Source organism: Stegostoma tigrinum, chromosome 9 (assembly GCF_030684315.1).
Source record: "Stegostoma tigrinum isolate sSteTig4 chromosome 9, sSteTig4.hap1, whole genome shotgun sequence".
Lineage (NCBI taxonomy): Eukaryota > Metazoa > Chordata > Chondrichthyes > Orectolobiformes > Stegostomatidae > Stegostoma > Stegostoma tigrinum.
This window is the reverse complement of record NC_081362.1, coordinates 26,745,674-26,769,688: the sequence shown is the minus strand read 5'-3', so window position 1 is coordinate 26,769,688 and position 24,015 is coordinate 26,745,674. Positions and strand designations below refer to the sequence as shown.

At 41.4% G+C, this 24,015-nt stretch overlaps 1 protein-coding gene and 1 long non-coding RNA gene across 5 annotated transcripts in view; one reads left to right on the top strand and one right to left on the bottom strand.

Moving 5' to 3' along the window:
- Positions 1-21,940, top strand: part of LOC132210008 (uncharacterized) — a 107,144-nt gene extending 85,204 nt beyond the window's left edge. Inside the window, exons 2-3 of the long non-coding RNA XR_009446134.1 lie at positions 20,447-20,489; positions 21,642-21,940. This is a non-coding gene — a long non-coding RNA (uncharacterized LOC132210008). The remainder of the gene's footprint in view (positions 1-20,446; positions 20,490-21,641) is intronic.
- Positions 1-24,015, bottom strand: part of unc93a (unc-93 homolog A) — a 148,920-nt gene that overhangs the window by 60,009 nt on the left and 64,896 nt on the right. For all 4 annotated transcript variants that reach the window (XM_048535527.2, XM_048535528.2, XM_059648434.1 and 1 more), the window contains 2 exons: positions 20,089-20,318; positions 17,285-17,419 (listed from right to left, as the gene is read on the bottom strand). In XM_048535527.2, the coding sequence (XP_048391484.1) occupies positions 17,285-17,419; positions 20,089-20,318 (365 nt within the window). The remainder of the gene's footprint in view (positions 1-17,284; positions 17,420-20,088; positions 20,319-24,015) is intronic.

Here is a 24,015-nt window from a genome sequence, read left to right as displayed (position 1 = left end):
CAGCATCCTTAGACACGGGTGAGGTCCCAGAGGACTGGAGACTTGCTAACGTTGTCCCCTTGTTTAAGAAGGGCAGCAGGGATAATCCAGGTAATTATCGACTGGTGAGCCTGACATCAGTGGTAGGGAAGCTACTGGGAAGATACTGAAGGATAGGATCTATTCCCATTTGGAAGAAAATGGGCTTATCAGTGATAGGCAACATGGCTTTGTGTAGGGAAGGTCATGTCTTACCAGCTTAATAGAATTCTTTGAGGACGTGACAATATTGATTGAGCGAAAGGCTGCAGATGTCACATACATGGACTTCAGTAGGGCGTTTGATAAGGTTCCCCATGGCAGGCTGATGAGAAAGTGAAGTCACATGGGGTCCAGGGTGTGCTAGATGGATTAAAAAAACTGGCTAGGCAACAGGAGACAGAGGGTAGTAGTAGAAGGGAGTTTCTCAAATTGGAGACCCTGTGACCAGTGGTGTTCTACATGGATCTGTGCTGGGACCACTGTTTGTGATATATGTAAATGATCTGGAGGAAGGTATAGGTGGTCTGATCAGCAAGTTTGCTGATGACACGAAGATTGGTGGAGTAGCTGATAGTGAAGGGGACTGTCAGAGAACAGCAGAATATAGATAGACTGGAGAGTTGGGCAGATAAATGGCAGATGGAGTTCAATCCGGGCAAATGCGAGGTGATGCATTTTTGAAGATCAAATTCAAGGGTGCACTATACAGTAAATGGAAAAGTCCTAGGGAAAACTGATGAACAGAGAGATCTGGGTGTTCAGGTCAATTGTTCCCTTAAGGTGACAACGCAGGTCAATAGGGTGGTCAAAAAGGCATATAGCATGCTTTCCTTCATTGGGCAGGGTATTGAGTACAAGAGTTGGCAGGTCATGTTGCAGTTGTATAGGACTTTGGTTCGGCCACATTTGGAGTACTGTGTGCAGTTCTGGTTGCCACACTATCAAAAGGATGTGGATGCTTTGGAGAGGGTCAAAGGAGGTTCACCAAGATGTTGCCTGGTATGGAGGGTGCTAGCTATGAAGAGGTGTTGAGTAGATTAGGATTTCTTTCATTAGAAAGACGGAGATTGAGGGGGGACCTGATTTGAGGTCTACAAAATCATGAGGGGTATAGACCGGGTGGATAGCAAGAAGCTTTTTCCCAGTAATTTCCCAATTACTAGGGGTCATGAGTTCAAAGTGAGAGGAAGAAAGTTCTTTATACAGAGGGTGGTGGGTGCCTGGAATGCATTGCCAGCGGAGGTGGTAGATGCGGGCACGTTAGCGTCTTTTAAGATATATTTGGACAGGTACATGGATGGGCAGGGAGCAAATGGACACACTGTTAGGAAATAGATGACAGGTTAGACAGAGGATCTTGATCAGTGCAGGCTTGGAGGGCCGAGGGGCCTGTTCCTGTGCTGTAGGTTTCTTTGTTCTTTGTAAAAACACCTGCTGGCTGAAGCCCAACTAAATTACAAACAGGTGCTAAAACAGGCTTTATAATTGGAAAATGTGGCAAATGGAGCATATGAGTTACAGGGTATTCTGATGAGAGTGGACATCCTTGCCAGTCCTACTGAGCTTGTAGAACACCACTTGCATGTAGGCAATTTCACAGCCTCATTTGGGACATATTCTTATCAGTGACTCTAAGTCAGTCCACAGTAAAACCCCAAAACAAAGCAATCTTGAGCCAAACAGTTAAAATTTTCTTCAGGGCCCTGGCTGGCAAACCATTGTAGCTGTTGCCAGAACACAGGTGCAAGAAACCAAACAGGGTCCTACTACATTCTCTCCCATTCTCTAGATGACATGTCCGTCATGGGCCTCCTGCAGTGCCACAATGATGCCACCCGAAGGTTGCAGGAACAGCAACTCATATTCCGCCTGGGAACCCTGCAGCCTAATGGTATCAATGTGGACTTCACCAGTTTCAAAATCTCCCCTTCCCCTACTGCATCCCTAAACCAGCCCAGTTCGTCCCCTCCCCCCACTGCACCACACAACCAGCCCAGCTCTTCCCCCCCACCCACTGCATCCCAAAACCAGTCCAACCTGTCTCTACCTCCCTAACCGGTTCTTCCTCTCACCCATCCCTTCCTCCCACCCCAAGCCGCACCCCCATCTACCTACTAACCTCAACCCACCTCCCTGACGTGTCCGTCTTCCCTGGACTGACCTATCCCCTCCCTACCTCCCCACCTATACTCTCTCCACCTATCTTCTTTTCTCTCCATCTTCGGTCCGCCTCCTCCTCTCTCCCTATTTATTCCAGTTCCCTCTCCCCATCCCCCTCTCTGATGAAGGGTCTAGGCCCGAAACGTCAGCTTTTGTGCTCCTGAGATGCTGCTTGGCCTGCTGTGTTCATCCAGCCTCACATTTTATTATCTTGGAATTCTCCAGCATCTGCAGTTCCCATTATCTCAGGGTCCTACTACAGCTAAGTTGAGTAAGATAGCTCATGGGCCAGTATCTAGGAGTGGGCAAACCCTGTAACCATGTTCACCTATATCTGATTTGGAACAGTTAAATTGCCTGACAACATCCAAATCAGAACCAATCAAGAGAAGCATCTGGTCATCCAGTTCTAATGGAGATTTATAGTGGAACAGTCTTATCAGTGACTGCAGAACAAGTTTTTAATAAAATTCGCTCTGGACTCGAGCCCTTAACTTTACACAAGACCTCAGCTAGGCTGAGAACTTATATTGGGGAACCTTCACAGATTAAGGGTACAACTTTGGTTTTAGTCTCTTGTCATTCAGTTACCAGAAATTGTAGTAAAAAACATCTTACACCCAAGCTTAATAGGGCAAAATTGGTTGAAGGCAATTCACCCAAATTGGCTCAACATTTTTCAATTAGAAAATGGCTGCCTGAGTGAAAACCTTAATTAAATACTCAGAAGTCTTCCAGGAAGATCTAGGGGTGATCAGAAGAGCCAAGGCCACCTTGCATGTTGACCAGGAAGCAACTCCACAATTCTGAAAGGCCTGTCAAGTGTTATTTGTGATTGCAGACTTGCTTGCCAAGCCAGTGTGTTAGATTTGTAGACGTTTCATCACCCTGCTAGGTAACATTGTCAGTGTGTCTCCAGTGAAGCTTCTCAAATCTTCACAAACTTTAAACAGTGTCATTTGCATTATGGACAAAAGAAATGAGAAGCCCGATGGGTCACTTCACCTTTGCAAGGATTTTAAACAAACAGTAAAACATTTTTCGCAGCTGGATAGAAGTTGGATGGATTACATTGGAACAGGAATAGAACCAACAAATCATAGGGAGGTTTACAGATTGCCAGGGAAATAGGATCCTGACAAGTAGGTCAAAGGGTAGAGAAGTTGAGATGGAATTAGAAATTAAAACACTGAGCCTGGAAGGTACAGAAAACATAGGATAACCAAGAGAGAATTGAGCTTAGCAGGGGTCAATGGAATAGATTTTCATACAACGAGTCTGAGAAATAAGACAAACGAGTTGAAGGCACATATAGGTGCATGGGAATATGATATCAAATCTATCACCGGGCATGAATGAAAGATGGGCAAGACTGACAGCTCAAGATTCTTGGTTGTAGAGTATTCTGGTGAGATAGATAGAGTGGAGATATGAAGGAGAGGCTTGCAATATTGATCAAGGAGTCAGTATAGCAATGTGGAAGGATCATAATATGACACTACATGGCTCGGGGTTTAAAAACTCAAAAGGTGCAGATACACTGAGTGTGTAGTAATAGATTGCCAAACAGCTGGACAAATACCAAATACCCAATACCTTGGAAAGAGAATTTGTAGGCAAAACTGGCAAGGGGTGCTGTCCTTCATGAAGCTGGACGTGAACCACGCTTCTTGCAATTGTGTTTAGACCAGGATTCCCAGAAGTATGCTACAATTAATACCCACAAAGGCCTGTACCAATAATTTGAGATTGTCATTTGGTGCATGGTCAGCCTGTTCAATTTTTTTCAAGCAGACAATGGAGAATATAGTAAGGTCTGAGGTCATCATTTACCTATATGATCCCTTGATAACAGGGAAAACCAATAACGAACACTCAGAACTTGGATACAGTACTGAGGCATTTTTTTCAAAGGAAACCTTACAGCGAAGGGAAAAATTTGTGTTCCAGGCCCCGCAAGCGACCTTCTCAGGCAACTGAGTCAACAATACTGGGCTTCACAATTTGGATGAGTCTTTGATATTTAAATTTTCTGAACATGCTCCCAGTCACAGCTAACAATATCAGACTTTAGACATGAAAGGATCTAGTCCTTTCCAAACTGAAACAACTGGCAATAATGGGAAAAACCAAATGGCCATCACAACTAGAATTCAAACCTTTTGGAGCCGGAGAGACCAGCTCACCGTAGAGGATGGCATTGTTATGGGGATCAAGAATGACTGTCCTGAACAAAGGTCACCATCAGATACTGGCTGAACTCCACTGGAGCCATCCAGAGGTCTTCAAAATGAAGATGTTGGTGAGAAGTCATGTCTGGTGGTCAAGCTTGGGGCCATGTACCATTTGGTGAGGCACTGAGCGAAGTGTCAAAAAGGACAAATTACCACCAGTGGCTCCACTGTATCCATGGGAATAGCTAAATAAACACTGGACTCGGCTGCACATTGACAACGCAGGTCCTTTCATGGGTTCAATGTATCAGGATTTTTGACTAAGTTAGGAAGACTGGCAGAAGCATATGGATTTGGTTTAACTCTTAATGAGATGTTGGTATATGGGATTAACAATGCAACTATGTTTAAACACCTGGCTGACACCCAACTGAATTACAAACAGGTGCTACAACTGGCTTTATAATTGGAAAATGTGGCAAGTGGAGCATACGAGTTGCAGTGTATTCTGCTGGAAGTGGACATCCTTGCCAGTCCTACTGAGCTTGTGGAACACCACTTGCATGTAGGCAATTTCACAGGCTCATCGTAGATGACCATTCAAAATGCTGGGAGTGTCTAGTGTTCATTCATCAAACTTTGGGGCAACAATAGAAAAACTGTGGGCATCTTTTCCAATACACAATCCCATAAATGCTGGTCACAGATAATGGACCATTGTTTACCAGCAGGAAATTTGAATATTTCATTGAGTCAAATGGGATTTGACATGTAAGGACAGCTCTATACCACCTATCATCCAATGGCCTGGCAGAAAGAGCAGCCCAAACTTTGAAGTTTAGATTGAAGGAATAGCTTTCAGGCTTGGTAGATACCAAGCTGTCACAGTTCTTGTTTGATTATAGGACCACCCCACATGCAACTTCAGGGATAACACTGGCAGAGTTACTCAGGGTAGAAGACGCTACCCCAGGTTAATCTCATCTTCCCACACCTGGTGGGGAGGGTGAAATGGTATCAGGAACTCCAATGTCAGGTACAAGACTTCTAAGTGAGAGAGAGAGAGTTTGATACAGGGACAAAGTTTGGTGTTTTTCTCTTTTTTAAAAAAAAATTGAAGTTGTCTGCGTGGGTAAGAGGCATGGTTGACGGAAAGTCAGTGAAATATAAAGTTTGGGTTGGTGCAATGGTCTTGAATGAGCATGTGGACTGCATGAAAGCCACAAATTTGTAAACTATGCAGGAGCAAAGTGCGCCCTGCCCCTCAGAACATTTGGAAATGTTGCCAGAACCTGTGGATTCACCCTTGCCTTCAAGTTCTTGATTCGTCTTCCTCTGAATCAGTCATGGACATGACGGAAGTAGCCACTTCAATGCCTTTGCTGGCAGAAGAAGAGTGAAATTCTACTGAGGTACTCCTGACACAAGAGGCAAGCTTCCATGTGTTACAAGCCACCTGTGCAGATGCCACGTTGGAGGAACCTGACCTGGTGCTAAAACAGGCAATGGGTCTCTCCAACAAAAAAGGACTGGTCTATGAGCGCGGACTCAAAGCAAGGGATGTTGTGATTCTAATGAAGTCAGTTAGTTGGACCTCACAGAATGTTTCCTAATTGTTAATCTGATCCAATCAGGGTGGCCTGCCTTACAGGTAAAAAGGGTGAGTGTCAGAGATATTAACACTTGGTGCTTCACTCTGGAATGAAGCAGTATTGTAGTCAAAGATCGTTTACACATGAACAAAGGGTGACTTGGTTATGGGATATTGGACTCTTTGGAGTTATTTCAACTAGGTTCTGGAAAGGTCCCATGGATTGGAAAAAAATTAATGTAACTTCTGAGGAGGCAGTGGGATAATGGTAGTATTACTAGAGTAGTAGTAAGAGACATGGGAAAGCTGGGAATCCTAAGAAAGGCAGTTAATATCATCAAGAGGAATGGGAGACGTGAGACAGCTGCAAAAATTCTAGCAGCAGACTTGTGTTGGGACGTGGAAGCAGAGTTAATGTGGTTAAAAGGAGCAGAGAGAACAGAGGTCCCAGAAACTGACAGACTTAGAAACAACAGCAATGATGTTTAAAAGGAACAGCGAGAGTAAAGAGGTCTCTGGGGTCAGACAGACTGGCAGCAGACTTGCGTGAGATTTGGGAGCAGTATTAGCTAGGGTTAAAGGAGCAATGAAAGGAGGATGGTCCCAGCTACAGATAAACCAGTAATGGAGTTGCTTTTATAAAACTGAAGTGTGAAATCACAAGAGAGCAAATAGGTGACTTGGTAGGTATTATTTTCATGCCTCTAGCGACTGGATATTGATTTAAGACCACAAGTACAGTTTTAAAAACTGTACACAGCTAATTAATATTTTTGAACATAAACTTTTTTGCTGGATAGAGTTGAGGTGATCTGGTGGTAGTCTGCCATAAGCAAGCATAAGATTTTTCTAGTCTATACTGGAGTAAGGGTAAAATAAAAGTAAACATTCATTGTATTAAGAAAAAAATCTGGAGCTCAAGCCCATGATCTGCAGAAACAGAAGCATGGAAGGGCAGTAATGACAGGGAATTTGTTAGTGAAGGGGGAGGGGGGGGGGGGGGGAAGAAAACCAGAGCTTCTGCAGTCTTGAATATGATGCCAGGATGATATCTTGCCTCCTAGGTGCTAATGTCAAGAACATCATGATGCACCTGCAGAGAATTCTGAAGGGTGAGAGCGAACAGCTAGAAGTTGTGGTCCATGTTAGGATCATTTGACAGGAAGGGGAAAAAAAAAGGTTCTGCAAGCAGACTTTAGGAAGTGAATGAGGAAATTGAAAAGAAGGCCTTCAAAAATAGTAATCTGTGGATTACACCTGATACCATACTGTAGTGAGTACAGAAACAGAACGATAGGCAGATGAGTGTGTGGCTGGAGATTCCTGAGAACATTAGACCATTTTTGGAATAGATGCCTCTTAAAGAAGTTGGATGGGTTACATTGGAACAGGAATAGAACCAACAAATCACAGGGAGGTTTACAGATTGCCAGGGAAATGGGATCCTGACAAATATGTCAAAGGATAGAGCAGTTGAGATGGAATTAGAAATTAAAACACTGTGAGCCTGGAAGGTACAGAAAACATAGGATAAACAAGAATGAATTGAGCTTAGCAGGGGTCAATGGAATAGATTTTCATACGAGTCTGAGAAATAAGACAAACGAGTTGAAGGCACATATAGGTGCATGGGAATATGATATCAAATCTATCACCAGGCATGAATGAAAGATGGGCAAGACTGACAGCTCAAGATTCTTGGTTGTAGAGTATTCTGGTGAGGATAGATAGAGTGGAGATATGAAGGAGAGGCTTGTAATATTGATGAAGGAATCAGTATAGCAATGGGGAAGGATGATATCGTGGAAGGATCATATGACACCACATGGCTTGGGGTAAAAACTCAAAAGGTGCAGATACACTGAGTGTCTATTATAGACTGCCAAACAGCCAGGAAGAAATAGAAGATCAAACATATAATTAAATGTTGTAAGGAAGGGCTGGATGGCCTCTATCTGCACTGTAGGGTTCTATGATTCTGTAAATACTGAGATTGTAACAGTAGGGAATTTTAACTACCTAAATATTAATAGGGCTGATTTTGTTGTGCAAGGTGGGGAGGCATAAAATTCTAAAGAAATCCAGGCAAACATTTTTAGCCAATAAGTAGAAAGCCCAACCAGGGACAGGCAGTTCTTGACTTGATCAAAATAAGCTTTGGCAGATAGAAAGCAGGAGTATTTTAGAGATAGTGACTATAACTGTTAGATTTAGGATAGTTATGGAGAAGTATAATGATGGGTCAAGATTAAAGGTTCTAAACTGGGGAAAAGCTAATTTACTATGCATATGTGCATATGCAATATGACTTGTGAGTCCAAGCCTGGATATTGTTCAAGTGTCAAGCAATATTCATGCGCGCAAATGCAGGTAATGATCATCTCCAATAAGAATCAGTCTAACCACTACCTCTTAACATTTAATGGTGTTATTGTCACTCAATCCTCCATTATCAACACTGTGGGAGTTGCCATTGACTAAAAACTCAACTGGACTCATAGATAAATACAATGGCTATAAAAGCAGGTCAGAGGCTAGGAATGCTGTTGTAAGTAATTCCCTCTTGATTCCTAAAGCCTGTCCATCATCTATAAGGCACATGTCAGGAGAGTCATGGAACACTCCCCACTTGTCTAGATGAGTGCAGCTCTAACAAAACTCAAAGCTTGACACAGGTCAAAGACACTTGATTGGCACCTGATCCACAAATATCTACTCCCGCCATCATTGATGCTCAGGACCAAACATGTCTACCCTAGGTACAAGATATACTGCCAAAATTTTCTGAAGATTCTTAGACCACTGATTCAAAACTCACAACCACTTCCATCTAGAAGGACAAGTGCAGCAGATGCAAGTTCCCCTCCAAGCCACTCACCATCCTAACTTGGAAATATATCACAGTCCAAATTCAACATTCTGGACCTCCCTCCCTCTTAGCACTGTGGCTCTAGCTACAGCACATGGACTGCAGCCATTCAAGAAGTCAGCTCATCTCCACATTTTCAAGAGCAACCATGATGTGCAATCAATGTTGGCCAGTCAATGATACCCAGGTCCTGTGAGTGAATGGTGGGGGGGGGGAAAAAAAGTTGAGGAGAGGGCCCAAAACAGAGGAGGAGTTCTGGAGATTCAGATATTCTCACCTTTAGTGCAGTGAACAACTGGGAGTAGAAGATCATGACTGTTCCTGCATTGATAGGAAGACAAAAAAATGTTGCCAGAAGCCAATAAGGAACATTGTGGTCTGCTCTTCTCCAGTTTGAAGGCAGTGTCATACATACATTGATTCACATAAGGGACTATCCATCTTCACCAACTATTCCTTTTCTTCTTCACTACAAATACCAGCGGGCAACTTAAGCGGACAAAGCATGAGATACGTAATCTCCCAATACGCCAACTCCGCAGCAACAGCATCACTACTACCTCAGAGGCTGATGTCTCTGAAATCACAGAGGAGGCACTGGCATGGCTTTTATCTGCACCCACCACCAAGACAGACATTTCAGCTTGATAGATTCACCATCCAGTGTTATCTCAGGATTACAGTTTGGTGGGCACATTACAGACAAGAGTCAAAAGATGGTGGAGAAAGCAATGCCCAAGGTCTCTGACATTTAGATGACTGCTGGAAACCAGGCACCTCTGAGCCCATGTGAACGATGGGACTATAAGCCATCAGTGACAAGGTGAACATGCTGAGATAGGTAGAGGAACATGGGACAAGTTGGCTGCGCCATGAATTGGTGGTGGCAGTAACCTTGGAGAGCCAGCTGCTGGATATATGCTCAGACCTGTGCTATCACTATATTCATAGGTACACAGCATCAATGGTACAAAAATGGCACCTTTGTCTCACTACAGGTGCACCTTCATCTCAAGGGGGCACCAGCAAGGACCAGAGGAATCCAGGCAGGTTCAGCTTAGGTCACTCAATGAGTGCTCTGCCTTTCCACTTTCCCTATTTCTGTAATCCCATTTCTTGTAGCAAATCAGGGCGAGGAGACTACACCCGTACCCAGGCAAAAGAGAACTGGTTTAAAGGCAGGAATTAAACAGTGATCCAAATATTTTGAAACTATTTTATAAGTTTGAAAAATAACAATTTTGCTGATATTGAGTTCACATGATTTTCTTCTGTTCATTGTTATGACTTTTCCTGACCTCATACCACAATTCATGAAGTGTGTGGAAGAAAAAGACCAATATGGAAGGATGTCAAGAGACACAAATTGCATGGTTGATGTTCTGTGCCCGCTTACATCTGCAGATAAAGCTGAGGTTATCTTTATCTTACTAATGGATACATCTCTTCCGAAAGTAGGCTGTAACAGCAAACCATAGTTTAAAGTTAAAGTCACCATAGTCCCAGAGGACCATAGGGCTGCTGTCTCATTAGAGATGATTGGTAGGGAGCCTATGACCAGGGAGTGAGTAACTGACATATGATTCTGTTGGACGAAACACAGGAAATAATAGCAGAAGTAGGTAATTTGGCCACTTGAGCCCGCTCTGCCGTTCAATTAGATCACATTTCATATTCTAACTCCAGGCCACTTTTTCACACTATTTCTATATCCTCATATATCTTTAATGAATACAAATCTATCCACTTCTGTCTTACACATACTCAGACTGAGACTCCACAATCCTTTGGAGGGCAATTCCACAGATCTATCAGCATCTATTGAAAGAAAACATCATTCTAGTCCCAAATGCTCTACTCTTATTCTGAGACGGTGACCTATGATTCTAGAACTCCCAGCCAGGAAAGCATCCTTTTTGAATCTACCCTCCTGAGCCCTTTAGGATTTTTGCATGCTTCAATGAAATCACTTCTTCTTCTAAACCCTTGAGAATGGATGCTTAGTTTCTCAGTCTCTCCTCACACAACAACCCTGCCATCCCAAAGATTAGTCTGGTGAATTCTCATTAGAGCCCTTGTATGACAAGTATATCTTTCCTTTAGATAAGGAAACTAGAACTGGTATGTCAGGAGCACAAAAGCTGACGTTTCGGGCCTAGACCCTTCATCAGAGAGGGGGATGGGGAGAGGGTTCTGTAATAAATAAGGAGGGGGAGGCGGACCGAAGATGAATAGAGAAGATAGATGGAGAGGAGAGTATAGGTGGGGAGGGGATAGGTCAGTCCGGGGAGGACGGACAGGTCAAGGAGGCGGGATGAGGTTAGTAGGTGGGAAATGGAGGTGCGGCTTGAGGTGGGAGGAGGGGATAGGAGAAAGGAAGAACAGATTAGGGAGGCGAGGATGAGCTGGGCTGGTCTTGGGAAGCAGTGGGGGGAAGGGGAGATTTTGAAGCTTGTGAAGTCCACATTGATACCATTGGGCTGCAGGGTTCCCAAGAATATTCCGCTTTGATACCATTGGGCTGCAGGGTTCCCAAGAATATTCCGCTTGGGAACCCTGCAGCCCAATGGTATCAATGTGGACTTCACAAGCTTCAAAATCTCCCCTTCCCCCACTGCATCCCAAAACCAGCCCAGCTTGTCCCTGCCTCCCTAACCTGTTCTTCCTCTCACCTATCCCCTCCTCCCACCTGAAGCCGCACCTCCATTTCCCACCTACTAACCTCATCCTGCCTCCTTGACCTGTCCATCCTCCCCCCTCCCCACCTATACTCTCCTCTCCCCCTAACTTCTCGTCTATCCATCTTTGGTCTGCCTCCCTCTGTCTCCCTGTTTATTTCAGAACCCTCGCCCCATCCCCCTCGCTGATGAAGGGTCTCGGCCTGAAACGTCAGCTTTTTTGCTCCTGTGATGCTGCTTGGCCTGCTGTGTTCATCCAGTTTCACACTTTGTTATCTTGAATTCTCCAGCATCTACAGTTCCCATTATCTCTAGAACTGGTATGCATCAGTTATAGATAACAGTGTGGGACTGGAGGAACACAGCAGGCCAGGCAGCATCAGAGGAACAGAAAAGTTGACGTTTTGGGTCGGGACCCTTTTTCAGAAAATGTGAAGAAGGGTCCCGACCAGAAACATTAACTTTTTGCTCCTCTGATGCTGCCTGGCCTGCTGAGTTCCTCCAGCTCCAAACTATGTTATCTCTGACTCCAGCATCGGCATTTCTGACTATCTTCATATCAGTTACGGTTTCACCAAGGCCTATACAATTGCAGCATGATGTCTTTATTCAAATCCTCTTGCAATAAAGGCTAACTGACTATCTGCCTTCCTAATTGCTTGTTGTACCTGCATGTTAGCTTCCAGTAATTTATGAGCAAAGGTAGCCAAGTACCTTTGAGCATCAACACTACTGAATCTCTCACTATTTAAGAAATACACTGCATTTCTGTTTTCCATACCATAGTTGATCATTTTGCACTTTCACGCACTGTATTCTACCTTCCATGTTCTTGCCCAGCCTTTCTAAATATTCTTGCAGCCTTTTTCTACTCATGTCACAATTCATATTCCTACCTAGTTCTGCATCATCAGAAAACTTGGAAATATTACATTTGGTCCCCCATCCAAACGCGGATCGTGAATGGCTGGAGATTAAATTCTACTGCTAGCAACTGATTATCGCCCTGAAAATGACCCCCTTATTCCCACTGTTTTCTAATAAATAAACTGACTTGGAATCCATGCCAATATATTTACCCCAGTCCTATATAAGTGTACTCTTGCCAAGTAACCTACTGTATGGGACCTTATCAAAAGTCTTCTTAAAATCGAAAAGCACTATATCCATGAGTTCTTCCATATCAATCCTGCTAGTTACATTGTCAAAAATTCTAGCAGGTTGCTCAAAGATGCTTCCTGAAAATTATTCCATTCACAGTGTAGATAAAATCATAGGAACAATAGGATAGTCTGAATGACCTCTTCTGCCAAGATGACATGACTGCTGCAGGTTTTGATATATTCAACTGTCAATAAGTTGGAGAGATGCATTGTCCATAGCATGTGCATTGCCGCTTCATTTTTCAGTCACCTGCACTGTCAGTCTTGATGAAAGCATTCAAGCTGCTAAGATCATCCTTGAGACTTTTAGAAATGTTGTCCCACTAATATCCTAGCATCAAATTAATCTGTATCTCTAAATATTATTTAAATGCAATTTTCCACTCCCAATATCATTATATGTCCTAGACATATCAATTACCACAAATAGATCCATAGAGAATGCAAATAGATAATACCAAAAGGCTGTATTATTTTCAAGTTCCCATTCTGCTACCATTTCCATGTGCTCTGAACCATTTAAAACTGGCTCCTAATTATAGATGGAAATTTTCTCTAATATCTTTACTTCCCTCCCCTTTCTTAGTTTGACCTGTCCTACAAAGTTGAAAAACATGCACAAATTCATCATCCTGAATGATAAACTGTTCGATGGTTTTAAAAATACTAAAATATATTATACAGAGTTATGTTTTGATTTTACTATTGGAAAAGCAATTGGTAGTTATTTGTACAATTTATCATTTATGCAATTGATCTGCTTCTGCCCCTCAAAATGCACATGGACACAAAACATCCCTTTTCTTAAAAGCAAACATATCTGACATAAATAACTAGCTTTTCCACTTAATTTTTGTGAATAATTGAACAGATCCTTTTATATACTATACTTAAAGACATACATTGTATTAACTCACTAAACAATTACTTTGGAAAATAACACTGATGCTGTTTGGATTGCAGTCTACTTTCATCCCACAGAGACACATCTCTGACAAACTTTGTCTTGTTTTATTGAAAATTCTGAGATCTTTGAGTAAAACCATGAACAAGATATTAAAAGTCTCAAATGACAACTTTATAGTTAAATCTCATTATACTTTATGAGATGGATTTATTGACTGATTATTGATGATTACTGTATTTCTAGCCCTGGGATCAAAAGCATATGACAGGTAGGTTTCCTGTGCTTAGCCAAGTAATTGAGCAGATCCTGGAAGTTAAAAGTTGCTGTAGCAAGTCTTCAGGACCTACAGAAGGACCTAAGGAAGTGAACCACTGAAATGCCTGAAAAGACTATAACCAAAGTTTTTGATGCTGTAGTGCAATGACTGTAACCAGACCAGCCAGGTGGACCTTACAGAATATGAGTTCACTGATTGTGGTTGTTAATCTGGGAGCCCTGTCTGATAGATAAAAATAGGAGTGTCAGATATCACGCTTACTCTGGGAGTTGACTCTGACAAGGCTGCACCAGAGTCAAAAACTTTCCACGTGTAAGTAAAGGATGATTGGTGACACGACACTGACATCTGTGGAGTTATTTCGTGTGGCATGGTCATCCTCTGCTCACAGCATAGTACATTGGTTCCCAACCTTTTCAGTATCAAGACAAAATAACGCAAATAATTGCGTGGCACACACACTTTTTCAGGTGAATTGATTGCTCACAAACACCACATTTACTTGTATTTGCTACAATTATTAAAGACGTTTGCACCATGGTACATCCAGCGAGCTAAAGTAGGATCAAAAAGCACTAATGTTTCAAATCCACCAGAAAAAAAACCACCTTCCAATGGGAGCAGACACACTTTCAAAACTCAACTATTTGTCAACTTCTCTCTATGATGAAACATTCAGGTAAGAGGCAAAAGGCATTTCCTGTCCATGAAAATCCAAAGGCTAGATAGTTGTCATTACACTGTCTCTGAACAGTTCTCACTCTTTTATACTTTGGGTTCAGATGTTTCATTGACTGTATTACTGGAGGCATCACCTCTTTTGACAAGAAATGTATCCATGTCTTCTTCGTATCAATTCTAAGACTTATATTACTGGCTTAACTAATAAGAGATTCTCAAAATATTCACCTTAAAATCCATACAGAAGTGAAAATTTATCCAGGCAGGCAGGCAGACAGGCCAGTTCAACCATGTTTCAACAATTACATGCCTGTTTACTGCGCATGCACAGTTTCTTCTCATCTCAGAGGTATGACCCTCAATTATCTTGCATGCTGAGACCAAAAGCAAGCTGCATAAGCAGATATTCCATCTTTCACGTGTGCATAGTGCTGAATCTCAACTCCTACAGGGTATCAGAGATAATGGGAACTGCAGATGCTGGAGAATCCAAGATAACAAAGTGTGAAGGTGGATGAACACAGCAGGCCAAGCAGCATCTCAGGAGCACAAAAGCTGACGTTTCAGACCTAGACCCTTCATCAGAGAGCCTCTGGTGAAGGGTCTAGGCCCAAAACGTCAGCTTTTGTGCTCCTGAGATGCTGCTTGGCTTGCTGTGTTCATCCACCTTCACACTTTGTTATGCTACAGGGTATCAGGGGTCTGAGCAAACTGGCACCACTTTTACAAAACTTTCAGCACACTTCTCATCTTGCTGCAGCACACCAGTTTCAAGCACTTGGTACAGTGAACTTGTCACAGGAAGAAAAAGAGTTTAGGACAGTACCTTTCCAGATTAACACAGTACGATATTGGACTTGCACTTTTGGACTGTTATGGTTCAGAGACAAGCTGCATGCAGCCCTCCAACATGAATTCAGCGTAACACTTTGTATGCAATGGAGATAAGTGAATACAATTTGGAAGGACAACAAGGCTCTTCCAATAGTCCTGTTATTGAAAGAACAGGTAACAGGGAGAGCATGATGTATAGTGATAAGCAATCAAGAGAAATGATTTATTTGGGGAGAATAATTGAAAAACAGCTGTGTACAAACCTGCAGCCTTCTTTGACATTGTTGTGAAGATGGTAGATGCTCCTGCACTTTCTGGCTTAACATTCGTGTTGCCATATTTTACACAAAAACTTAAAATTTTGGTGGTAGCCTCCAGCTTTCCCTTTAAGGCTCTGTGTAGTCCTTGCCTCACTACCCATAGTCAACTTGGCACCAGATTTCAAAGCAGTCCAGTTTAGAAAAGAAAGCTAAGGCAGCCTTTAGCTACTCAGCACGTACAAATGGGGAGCTTATTTATTTTATGAGAAATAGATGCCTCTTTTTTGACCTTGACTAATATGGTCACTACACCTGAGGAAGAAGCAGATCTCTTAAAGCTACTGTTTTCAAATTAACCTGTTGGGCAATAACCTAGTGTTGTTTGATTTTTGACCAGTCCAACACCATCACCTCCACATCATTTACTAATATGGCAAAGATGCAATATTGCTGTGTTATGTTCATGTATGCTGTTGGATGGTAGAACCAACACACTTCATAAATATGGAACTTGGGTGCTGTGGTTTTGCCTTTGTTATTCCATTTCAACCAAGTACAAAAAAATCCTTGATAACAAAGTGTGAAGCTGGATGAACACAGCAGGCCAAGCAGCATCTCAGGAGCACAGTGCTCCTGAGATGCTGCTTGGCCTGCAGTGTTCATCCAGCTTCACACTTTGTCATCTTGGATTCTCCAGCATCTGCAGTTCCCATTATCTCTGATACAAAAAAAATCCTTCATGGATCTATGCATTAAATCTAAAAGGTTGTAACAGCAATTTATATTAATTTCTACTGACTCCTACATGAATGAAATAAAATAAATATTAAATGAAGTGACATTACAACACAGATCTTCAATGTAGTCTTCATCAAATAGATGCAAGCAAATTTGTAACTTTGTTATGTTATCAGCAGACAAAATTTTATTTCCTATTCACATTACAGTGATACCTACAAAAGTAGCACTTTGAAAGGCAGAGTGCTAATGTAAACAAAGTAGTATGTAGACTTCTGGAAGCAATTAATTGCTGCTGTATTCTTTTATTCTGCCATATTATTTCAGCTAGTATTGGGCAGTGTCTTAGCTCACAATTCAGGTAATCAATTTTCATATTACTATTAATTCTCTCTAACAGTGAATAATGGGTCAAGAATAAGTAAAACTGAAGAATCCACACGGTATGAATTAAAATAAGCAGAACTTTAAGTTAAACGTATATTCCATTCCCTCCACATACTCTTGCCCAAGCTCAATACCTCATCGCCTTCCTTTGGTGCTTTCCTTTGCCATGCAGAGGCGTAATACCTGCCTTTTTACCCCCTCTTCTCTAAAAGCCCACAAACATTCCTTTCAAATGAAGCAGCCATTTACCTATACATCTTCCTATTTAATTCACTGCATTCACTTCTCACAATGTTATCTCCTCCATTTTGCAGAGACCAAAACAAACAGGATAACAGCTTTACAGAACACCACAATCATGACCTTAATTTTCCTGTCGCTTGGCATCTGATTGCATTACTTTGCATGAGAAAGAATTAAATTGCAGTCAAAATATTTACTCTTTGTTTTTTCTCTAGATGATGCTGAACCTGCTGAGTTGTTTCCAGCATTGCTGCTTTTGACGTTTACATTATTAGGCATACTGCAAATAATTGTTACTTACCGGTGTAAATAGCTGAGAGTGTGTGGATCACAGCCATTGAATGGTGGACAGATGTGACATTTTGAGAGACTTTTGAATCATGTTGTGGACAATTGTTAGGTCCGCAGTATGCTAAAATCTCATCAGTGATGTTAGCTGAAAGCCAAAGAATGTGTGTTACAAGATCGTACGGTAACAAACTGAATTATTTCTGCAGGATTCCAATTTGCGTAATCATAATTTCATTAATTTACATATTAATAAAGGATTATCAGTATTTTTGCATACACTCATGATGCAACCTACCTAAATACAAATGCATTTACAATTCATACATAACAGTGAAATAGATTTTGTAATATAAATATTATCTTAAGGGATTTACATTCATAATTTTTGCAATATAACATTACCATCTGAATATAATTAAACCTATTAATTTTTATTTGTTGACTCAGGGGACACGGCATTTCTGACTGGCCAGTATTTATTGTCTGTCCCGAGCTGCCCTTGAGAAGGTGGTGTTGTGTTGTCTCTTGAACTGCTGCAGTCTATGTGCCGCAGGTTGATCCAAAATGCCTTTGGAGGGGACCGAGTGATAGTGATGGAACAGCAATGTATTACCAAGTAAAGCAAGTGAATCGCTAGGAGGAGAACTTGCAGGTGGTGGTGTTTTATTGCCTTTTCTGCTGCCCTCGTCCTCCTAGATGGTCATGAGTTTGTAAGGTGCTGTCTAAGGACATTTGGTGAATTTCTGCAGTGCATCTTGTAGATAACACACACTGCTGCTACTTAGCATCGGTGGGGGGGGGGCCATGGACGCCAATCAAGCAGACCCTTTCATCCTGGATGGTGTCAAGCTTCTAGAATTCTGTTGGAGCTGCAAGTGGGGAGTTTTTGGTCACAGTCTTGACTCGTGCCTGTGTTTGGGGACAGGCTTTGGGGAGACAGAACATGAGTTACTCGCTGCACCCTTCCGATCTTTGATGTGGACTTGTAGCCATTGTGTCTGTATGGCAAGTCCAGGTGATTTTCTGGTGAATAATAATCCCAGAATGTTGACAATGGGGGACTCAGTGGTGGTAATGTCATTGAATGTCAAAGGACAGTAATTAGACTCTTACTGGACATGGTCATTGTGTGACATTTGTGTGGTGGGAATGTTACTTGCCAATCGTCAATCTAAACCTGGATATTATCCAGATCTTGTTGCAGTTGAACATGGACTGCTTCATTCTCTAAGGAGTCAATTATATAATATAAGGAGTTAAATATTGCGCAATCATCAGTGAACATCCCTCATTCTGACCTCATGGAGTCATATAGCATGGAAAACACACCCCTCAGTCCAACTAGGGGTTGGACCATAATCCGCCTCCACCACTTCCTCTGGCAGCTCGTTCCATATAGGCATCACCATCTGCATGAAAATATTACCCCTCAGGTCCTTTTTAATTTTTTCTCCTCTCACCTTGAATCTAACCCCTCTAGCTTTGGACACCCCTAACCTAAAAGAAAGACCTTGGGTAGTCACTCTATCCATGCCCCTCATGATTTTATAAACCTGAATAAGATCACCACTCAGACTCAGACGCTCCAGGGAAAATAGCCTATTCAGACTCTCCCTAGAAGTCCAACCCTCCAATCCCAGCAACATCCTTGTAAATCTTTTCCACACCCTCTCAAGTTTAACAACATCTTTCTTAGAGGAAAGTGATCATAATTGTACACAGTATCTTGAAAATGGCCTCGCCAATGTCCTATACAGCTGCAAAATCACTTCCCAACTCTAAAATTCAATGTTATGACCAATGAAGGCACTGACATGTTTACCCATGACTCCACTTTCAAGAGCTACGCACCTGCAACCCTGGGTCTCTTTGTTCGGCCACACACCCCAGGGCCCTACCATTAACTGTGTAAGTCCTGCAGGCATAATGTGGACTTTGCATTTGACGCAACAATGTAGAAGGACTTAAAACAAGTGAGCATGCATATGCATTTGCCCTGCAGTTCTGGAGTCAGCAGACAATGTCTTACTCTGAGGTGATGAATGAATTCTGTCAGATTACATAGTACCAAGTCTAGTACAACCTGCTCAGAGATAATGGGAACTGCAGATGCTGGAGAATCCATGCTGTTTGGCCTGCTGTGTTCATCCAGCTTCACACTTAGTTATCTAGTACAACCTGCTGTCTGGTTGGTTGCAAAACATGCTGCCCTAAAAAACCATCTCAAAAGCATTCTATGAACTCCTCATCAAGGCTACTAATATCAATCTGATTTTCCAGTCTGCTGAAAAGGCGGTGAGGTGCAGGGCATGGATTGCTTTGAGTTAACATTAAGGACTAGCAGGGCCATGGGAGTGGCTATAAAGGCAAGGTGGGTATGAGGGATTATGAGGAATGGGTACAGTAATGAGGTTCCTGGGCTGGCAGAGATGGACATAAACAATGGGTGCAGGAGTGAAGGGTTGTGAGCTGGATGCATGTTTTATGTTTTATTCTTTATGTTAAGATTTTGGACAGTATAGGAGCTTATGTCCATATCTGGCATCCTCTCACTACCTCAAGGTTTTCCCACCCCAAATTCTTTTATAGTCTGTGAGCCAAGGTCAATCTGAAATGCAAGCAGCTGTTTTTAAAAATCAGGTTAGTGGAGCCATGAATTCTCCTGACTGCACAACTGACCTTTGAACAAAACACTAAGCCTTAATCTACGTAATTATCAATGCAACAAAGTAATTAAGTATATTTTCTAAAGAGAAAAAGTAGAAGAGATAACAATGCGTCTTGTATTGTAGAATTTCCAAACAGGTGTCTTACCTTTTTTGGAACTGTATTGAAATATTAATGAAGACAACAGATTACCCCAAACAGCAGATGACTGGAATACAAGGAAGAATATCCCAAAGTAGTGGTTTACTACGTTTTCTCCAATCTTACTATGTTTTTTTGCAAATTGATAACCACAAATGGTAAGATAGGTACATTTAGCAGACCAAAGTGGCGCTCCTCCTGTACCAAGAATTATTGCAGTGGGAATTAGTGTATACCTATGAAAAACAATATCTTCGTTACAACTACAGGATTAATCATTGATATCCAATTCATTGCACCATTTTAATAATTCACATCAGGGATTGATTAACTGATATGATTTATCCAATTTTTATTTTACCAGATTTAAAAGCTTGGAACAGCATATTCTGCATTTATGCAAACTAGTAGGTTCTTGTTATGTTTTTTTACATCATTTTACAAGTAGTGAATATTACAACAGAGTAAATTTATTTAATAGAGCTGATCATAATTATTAATATCTCATGCAACACATATTTGGATGATCCATTTCGATATCTTTCATTTACTGTAGATACAAGTGCAATTCCACTGTGATTGGGCTAATACAAGAGCAATTTTCAGACAAATATTGTATATGACAAAGTTACACATGATGGTCACATCAATGGAGTGCATCAGTGTTGATGTACTTACTAAGTCTAACCAACATTTCTTAATTTTGAGAATACTTAAATTACTTCCTAAAATTGTGATTTATATTTTCGAGGATCATAGTTCCACTATTAATTTAACCTTTGTGCCACAGCCAGATTAATTTATCTTTATTACTGTTGTGATTTTGAGTATGTTTAAAATGACAAGCTAGGGAAACCTAAAGATAATTAGGAACTGCCAGCAATCTAAAGATTCATTCACAGAGCAAGATTATCATAACAAATTTATATCCAGAAACCTAAACCTTCTACTCAAGAAGGATGATGTGTCGCCATGGGAGGTGTCCTCATTTACCTATCATTGAGCAACCTTTTATGACCATTTTAGCCCTCATATTTCACCTATGCTAAGAAGAATTGGTGTTAAGAATCAAGTTTAGGCACTTTGATGAAGCGCACTCTTAGGCAAAAGTGGATTGTTTTAATTAATTTTGCACCTATAACAAAATACAGTACAAATTGACATTGTACTAAATCATTTATGGAGGTTAGAAATTTCGCAATTATTTGCTGCTGAAAGATTCATTGAAGTAATGATGAGAGGCAAACATGTATTGTCATTTATAAAGTGGATAATGGATTCAGAAAAGGCAGTTTCTTTGAAATATAGCATGATGAAGATAAGACTGGTGTTTAAGACAAGCTACGTCGCTTGAAAGATTAAGTCTTAAATTATAAGAAATTATCTCATGTCTTTCGTAGCAATTATTGAGAAAATGCAGGTCAAATGCTCTTCTTCATTTAGTTTTGACTCCAGTGAGGTTTAGGCCTCTCTGACAATTCCAAATAAGTCATATTTTTAACGGAAAAAGTCTACGCATGAAGGGACCGAAAACGTTAACACTGTTTTTTCCTTCACAGATGCTGCCAGACCTGCCAAGCTTTTCCAGCAAATTTGTTTTTGTTTTTGATTTACAGCATCCACAGTTCTTTCAGTTTTTACAATAAGACAGCTTAACTATCCGCCATTGCATCTATAACATTCACTCCCTCCACAATTGGCACATCATAGTAGGAGTTCTTAACCATCTATAAGATGCACTGCAGAAATTCACCAAGGCTGCTTACAGAACATCTTTCAAATATCCTTCACTGTCACTTGGTCAAGGCCCTGGAACTCCCTAACAGCACGGTGTGTGGACCTACACAAAATAGGCTGTAGCAGTTCAAGAAGTAAGGTTACCATCACCTTCCCAAGGGGAACTAGGGATGGGCAGTAAATTAGTGGCCTGCTCAGCCAGCCAACCCCAGTGCTCTGAATGAATGAAAAGAAACTCCAGTTTTATCGCCTCTTTTTAAGTGAGCAAAGTCTTTTACATGTTGGAAATTTAGTTTCCTCCCTTCTTTCCTGTCCTTTTTATTTTTTTGTTGTTGTTACACTGCCGTACTGGATAGTACTTATGATTTGTTACTTAGATAATTAATTAATCAGGTGATTTTATAGTGGATCTTTCAAAATAAAACATCAGTAATTATCGGAGTGGTGCAGTAGAATTGTGGTAGACCAATAACGAAAGGTCAATCAATCAAAGCCACCTTTGCATTTAAATGTAAAAAGTGCAGTGTTTTCTTTAACACTATTTTTATTTCGTTCCCTCCCTTGTTTTGCCACCTTTTCGAATTTTGTTATTCCTACACTGCCCATGTAGGCAAAATTAGTTGTTTGTTCTTTATCAATTGGATAATTTGACAAATTGGTGGAGGCATTCAAAAAGAGGATTGGGTACCTTTAAAAAATACATTTTGGGTGTTTTGTTTAATTGATTGTTGGTTATTTAATTTAAAAGAATTTTTTTTTAAACACAGGAATTGTCCCTCTTCCCATCGGGACCCTGGAGTGGAGAGTGTTGTCCGCATCAATTCCTTACAGCCATAAATTAATGTGATTCACAGCCTCACAGGCCAACTATTTATTCATGGTGCTGTGGTGTCCACAGACCATGTGTTTATAGGCTGTGGAAGATTACACCTCCTTCATCTGTATTTTTTTTTAAAGTTATTCTTTCAGTTGCAGTCTTAATCTTGTCCAATTGTCTTTAGATACAGCACATGGTGCCCACTGGTATCCTTTAAACTTTTCAGGATAGGTGGGGGTAAATGACTTGGTGAATTAAGAGACCAGAGAACAAGTCATGTTCAATTCCAAAAGGAAGGTCCACAATTTGGCATGGGCATGCATGCTCGCTGTGTTGTATGACTCGTTGTTTATAATAAAAGTTGCTGTTACTATCTGAAATAAAACCAGAGGCCAGTGTCACATTGGCAAGTCACCCTTTACTTACACATGCATAGTACTGAGTTTAAGTACTCAGTTTAACGGTGGCATGGTGGCACAGTGGTTAGCACTGCTGCCTCACAGCGCCAGGGGCCTGCGTTTAATTCCAGCCTTGGCTGACTGTCTGTGTGGAGTTTGTACTTTCTTCCTGTGTCTGCGTGGGTTTCCTCCCTCAGTCCAAAGATGTGCAGGTTAGGTGGACTGGCTATGCTAAATTGCCTGCAGTGTTCAGGGAGGTGTAGATGAGGGGGATGGGACTGAGGGTCAGTGTAACTTGTTGGGTTAAAGGGTCTGTTTTCACGCTGTAGGGATACTATACTATGATATTTGACACTGGTTCAGCTTCCATAGAGCCTCTGACACTCCTGTTTATATATCTCTCTCTCTCTCTCTGTATGCTGCCAATCAGTTCTCTATCCATGTAACTTATTACACCCAATGTTGGTCACTTTAATGTTTTGTAACAGATCTCTTTTGTGGGACTTTATCAAATGCCATCTAAAGTCTATGTAAACCACACTCACTGGCTCCCCCTTACCAACTGCAAGGGAACTTGAGACAAAATTGACAGAAACAACTTCTGTCCAACTTTCTATTATTTTACTTGCCCTGATTATGTATTAGAAATACACCAAAAATGGCAATGAAATTATTCTTCCACCTCATAACACACTATCACTGATTCTCATCTCACCAACCATGTAATGCTTTTTCTTTTAATATTGTAATCTCCATCAATTATCGAGTTTTTTGAGGATGTGACTAGAAAGGTTGATGAGGGTCGAGCTGTGGATGTGGTGTATATGGACTTCAGTAAGGCATTTGATAAGGTTCCCCATGGTAGGCTCATTCAGAAGGTCAGGAGGAATGGGATACAGGGGAACTTAGCTGCTTGGATACAGAATTGGCTGGCCAACAGAAGACAGCGAGTGGTAGTAGAAGGAAAATATTCTGCCTGGA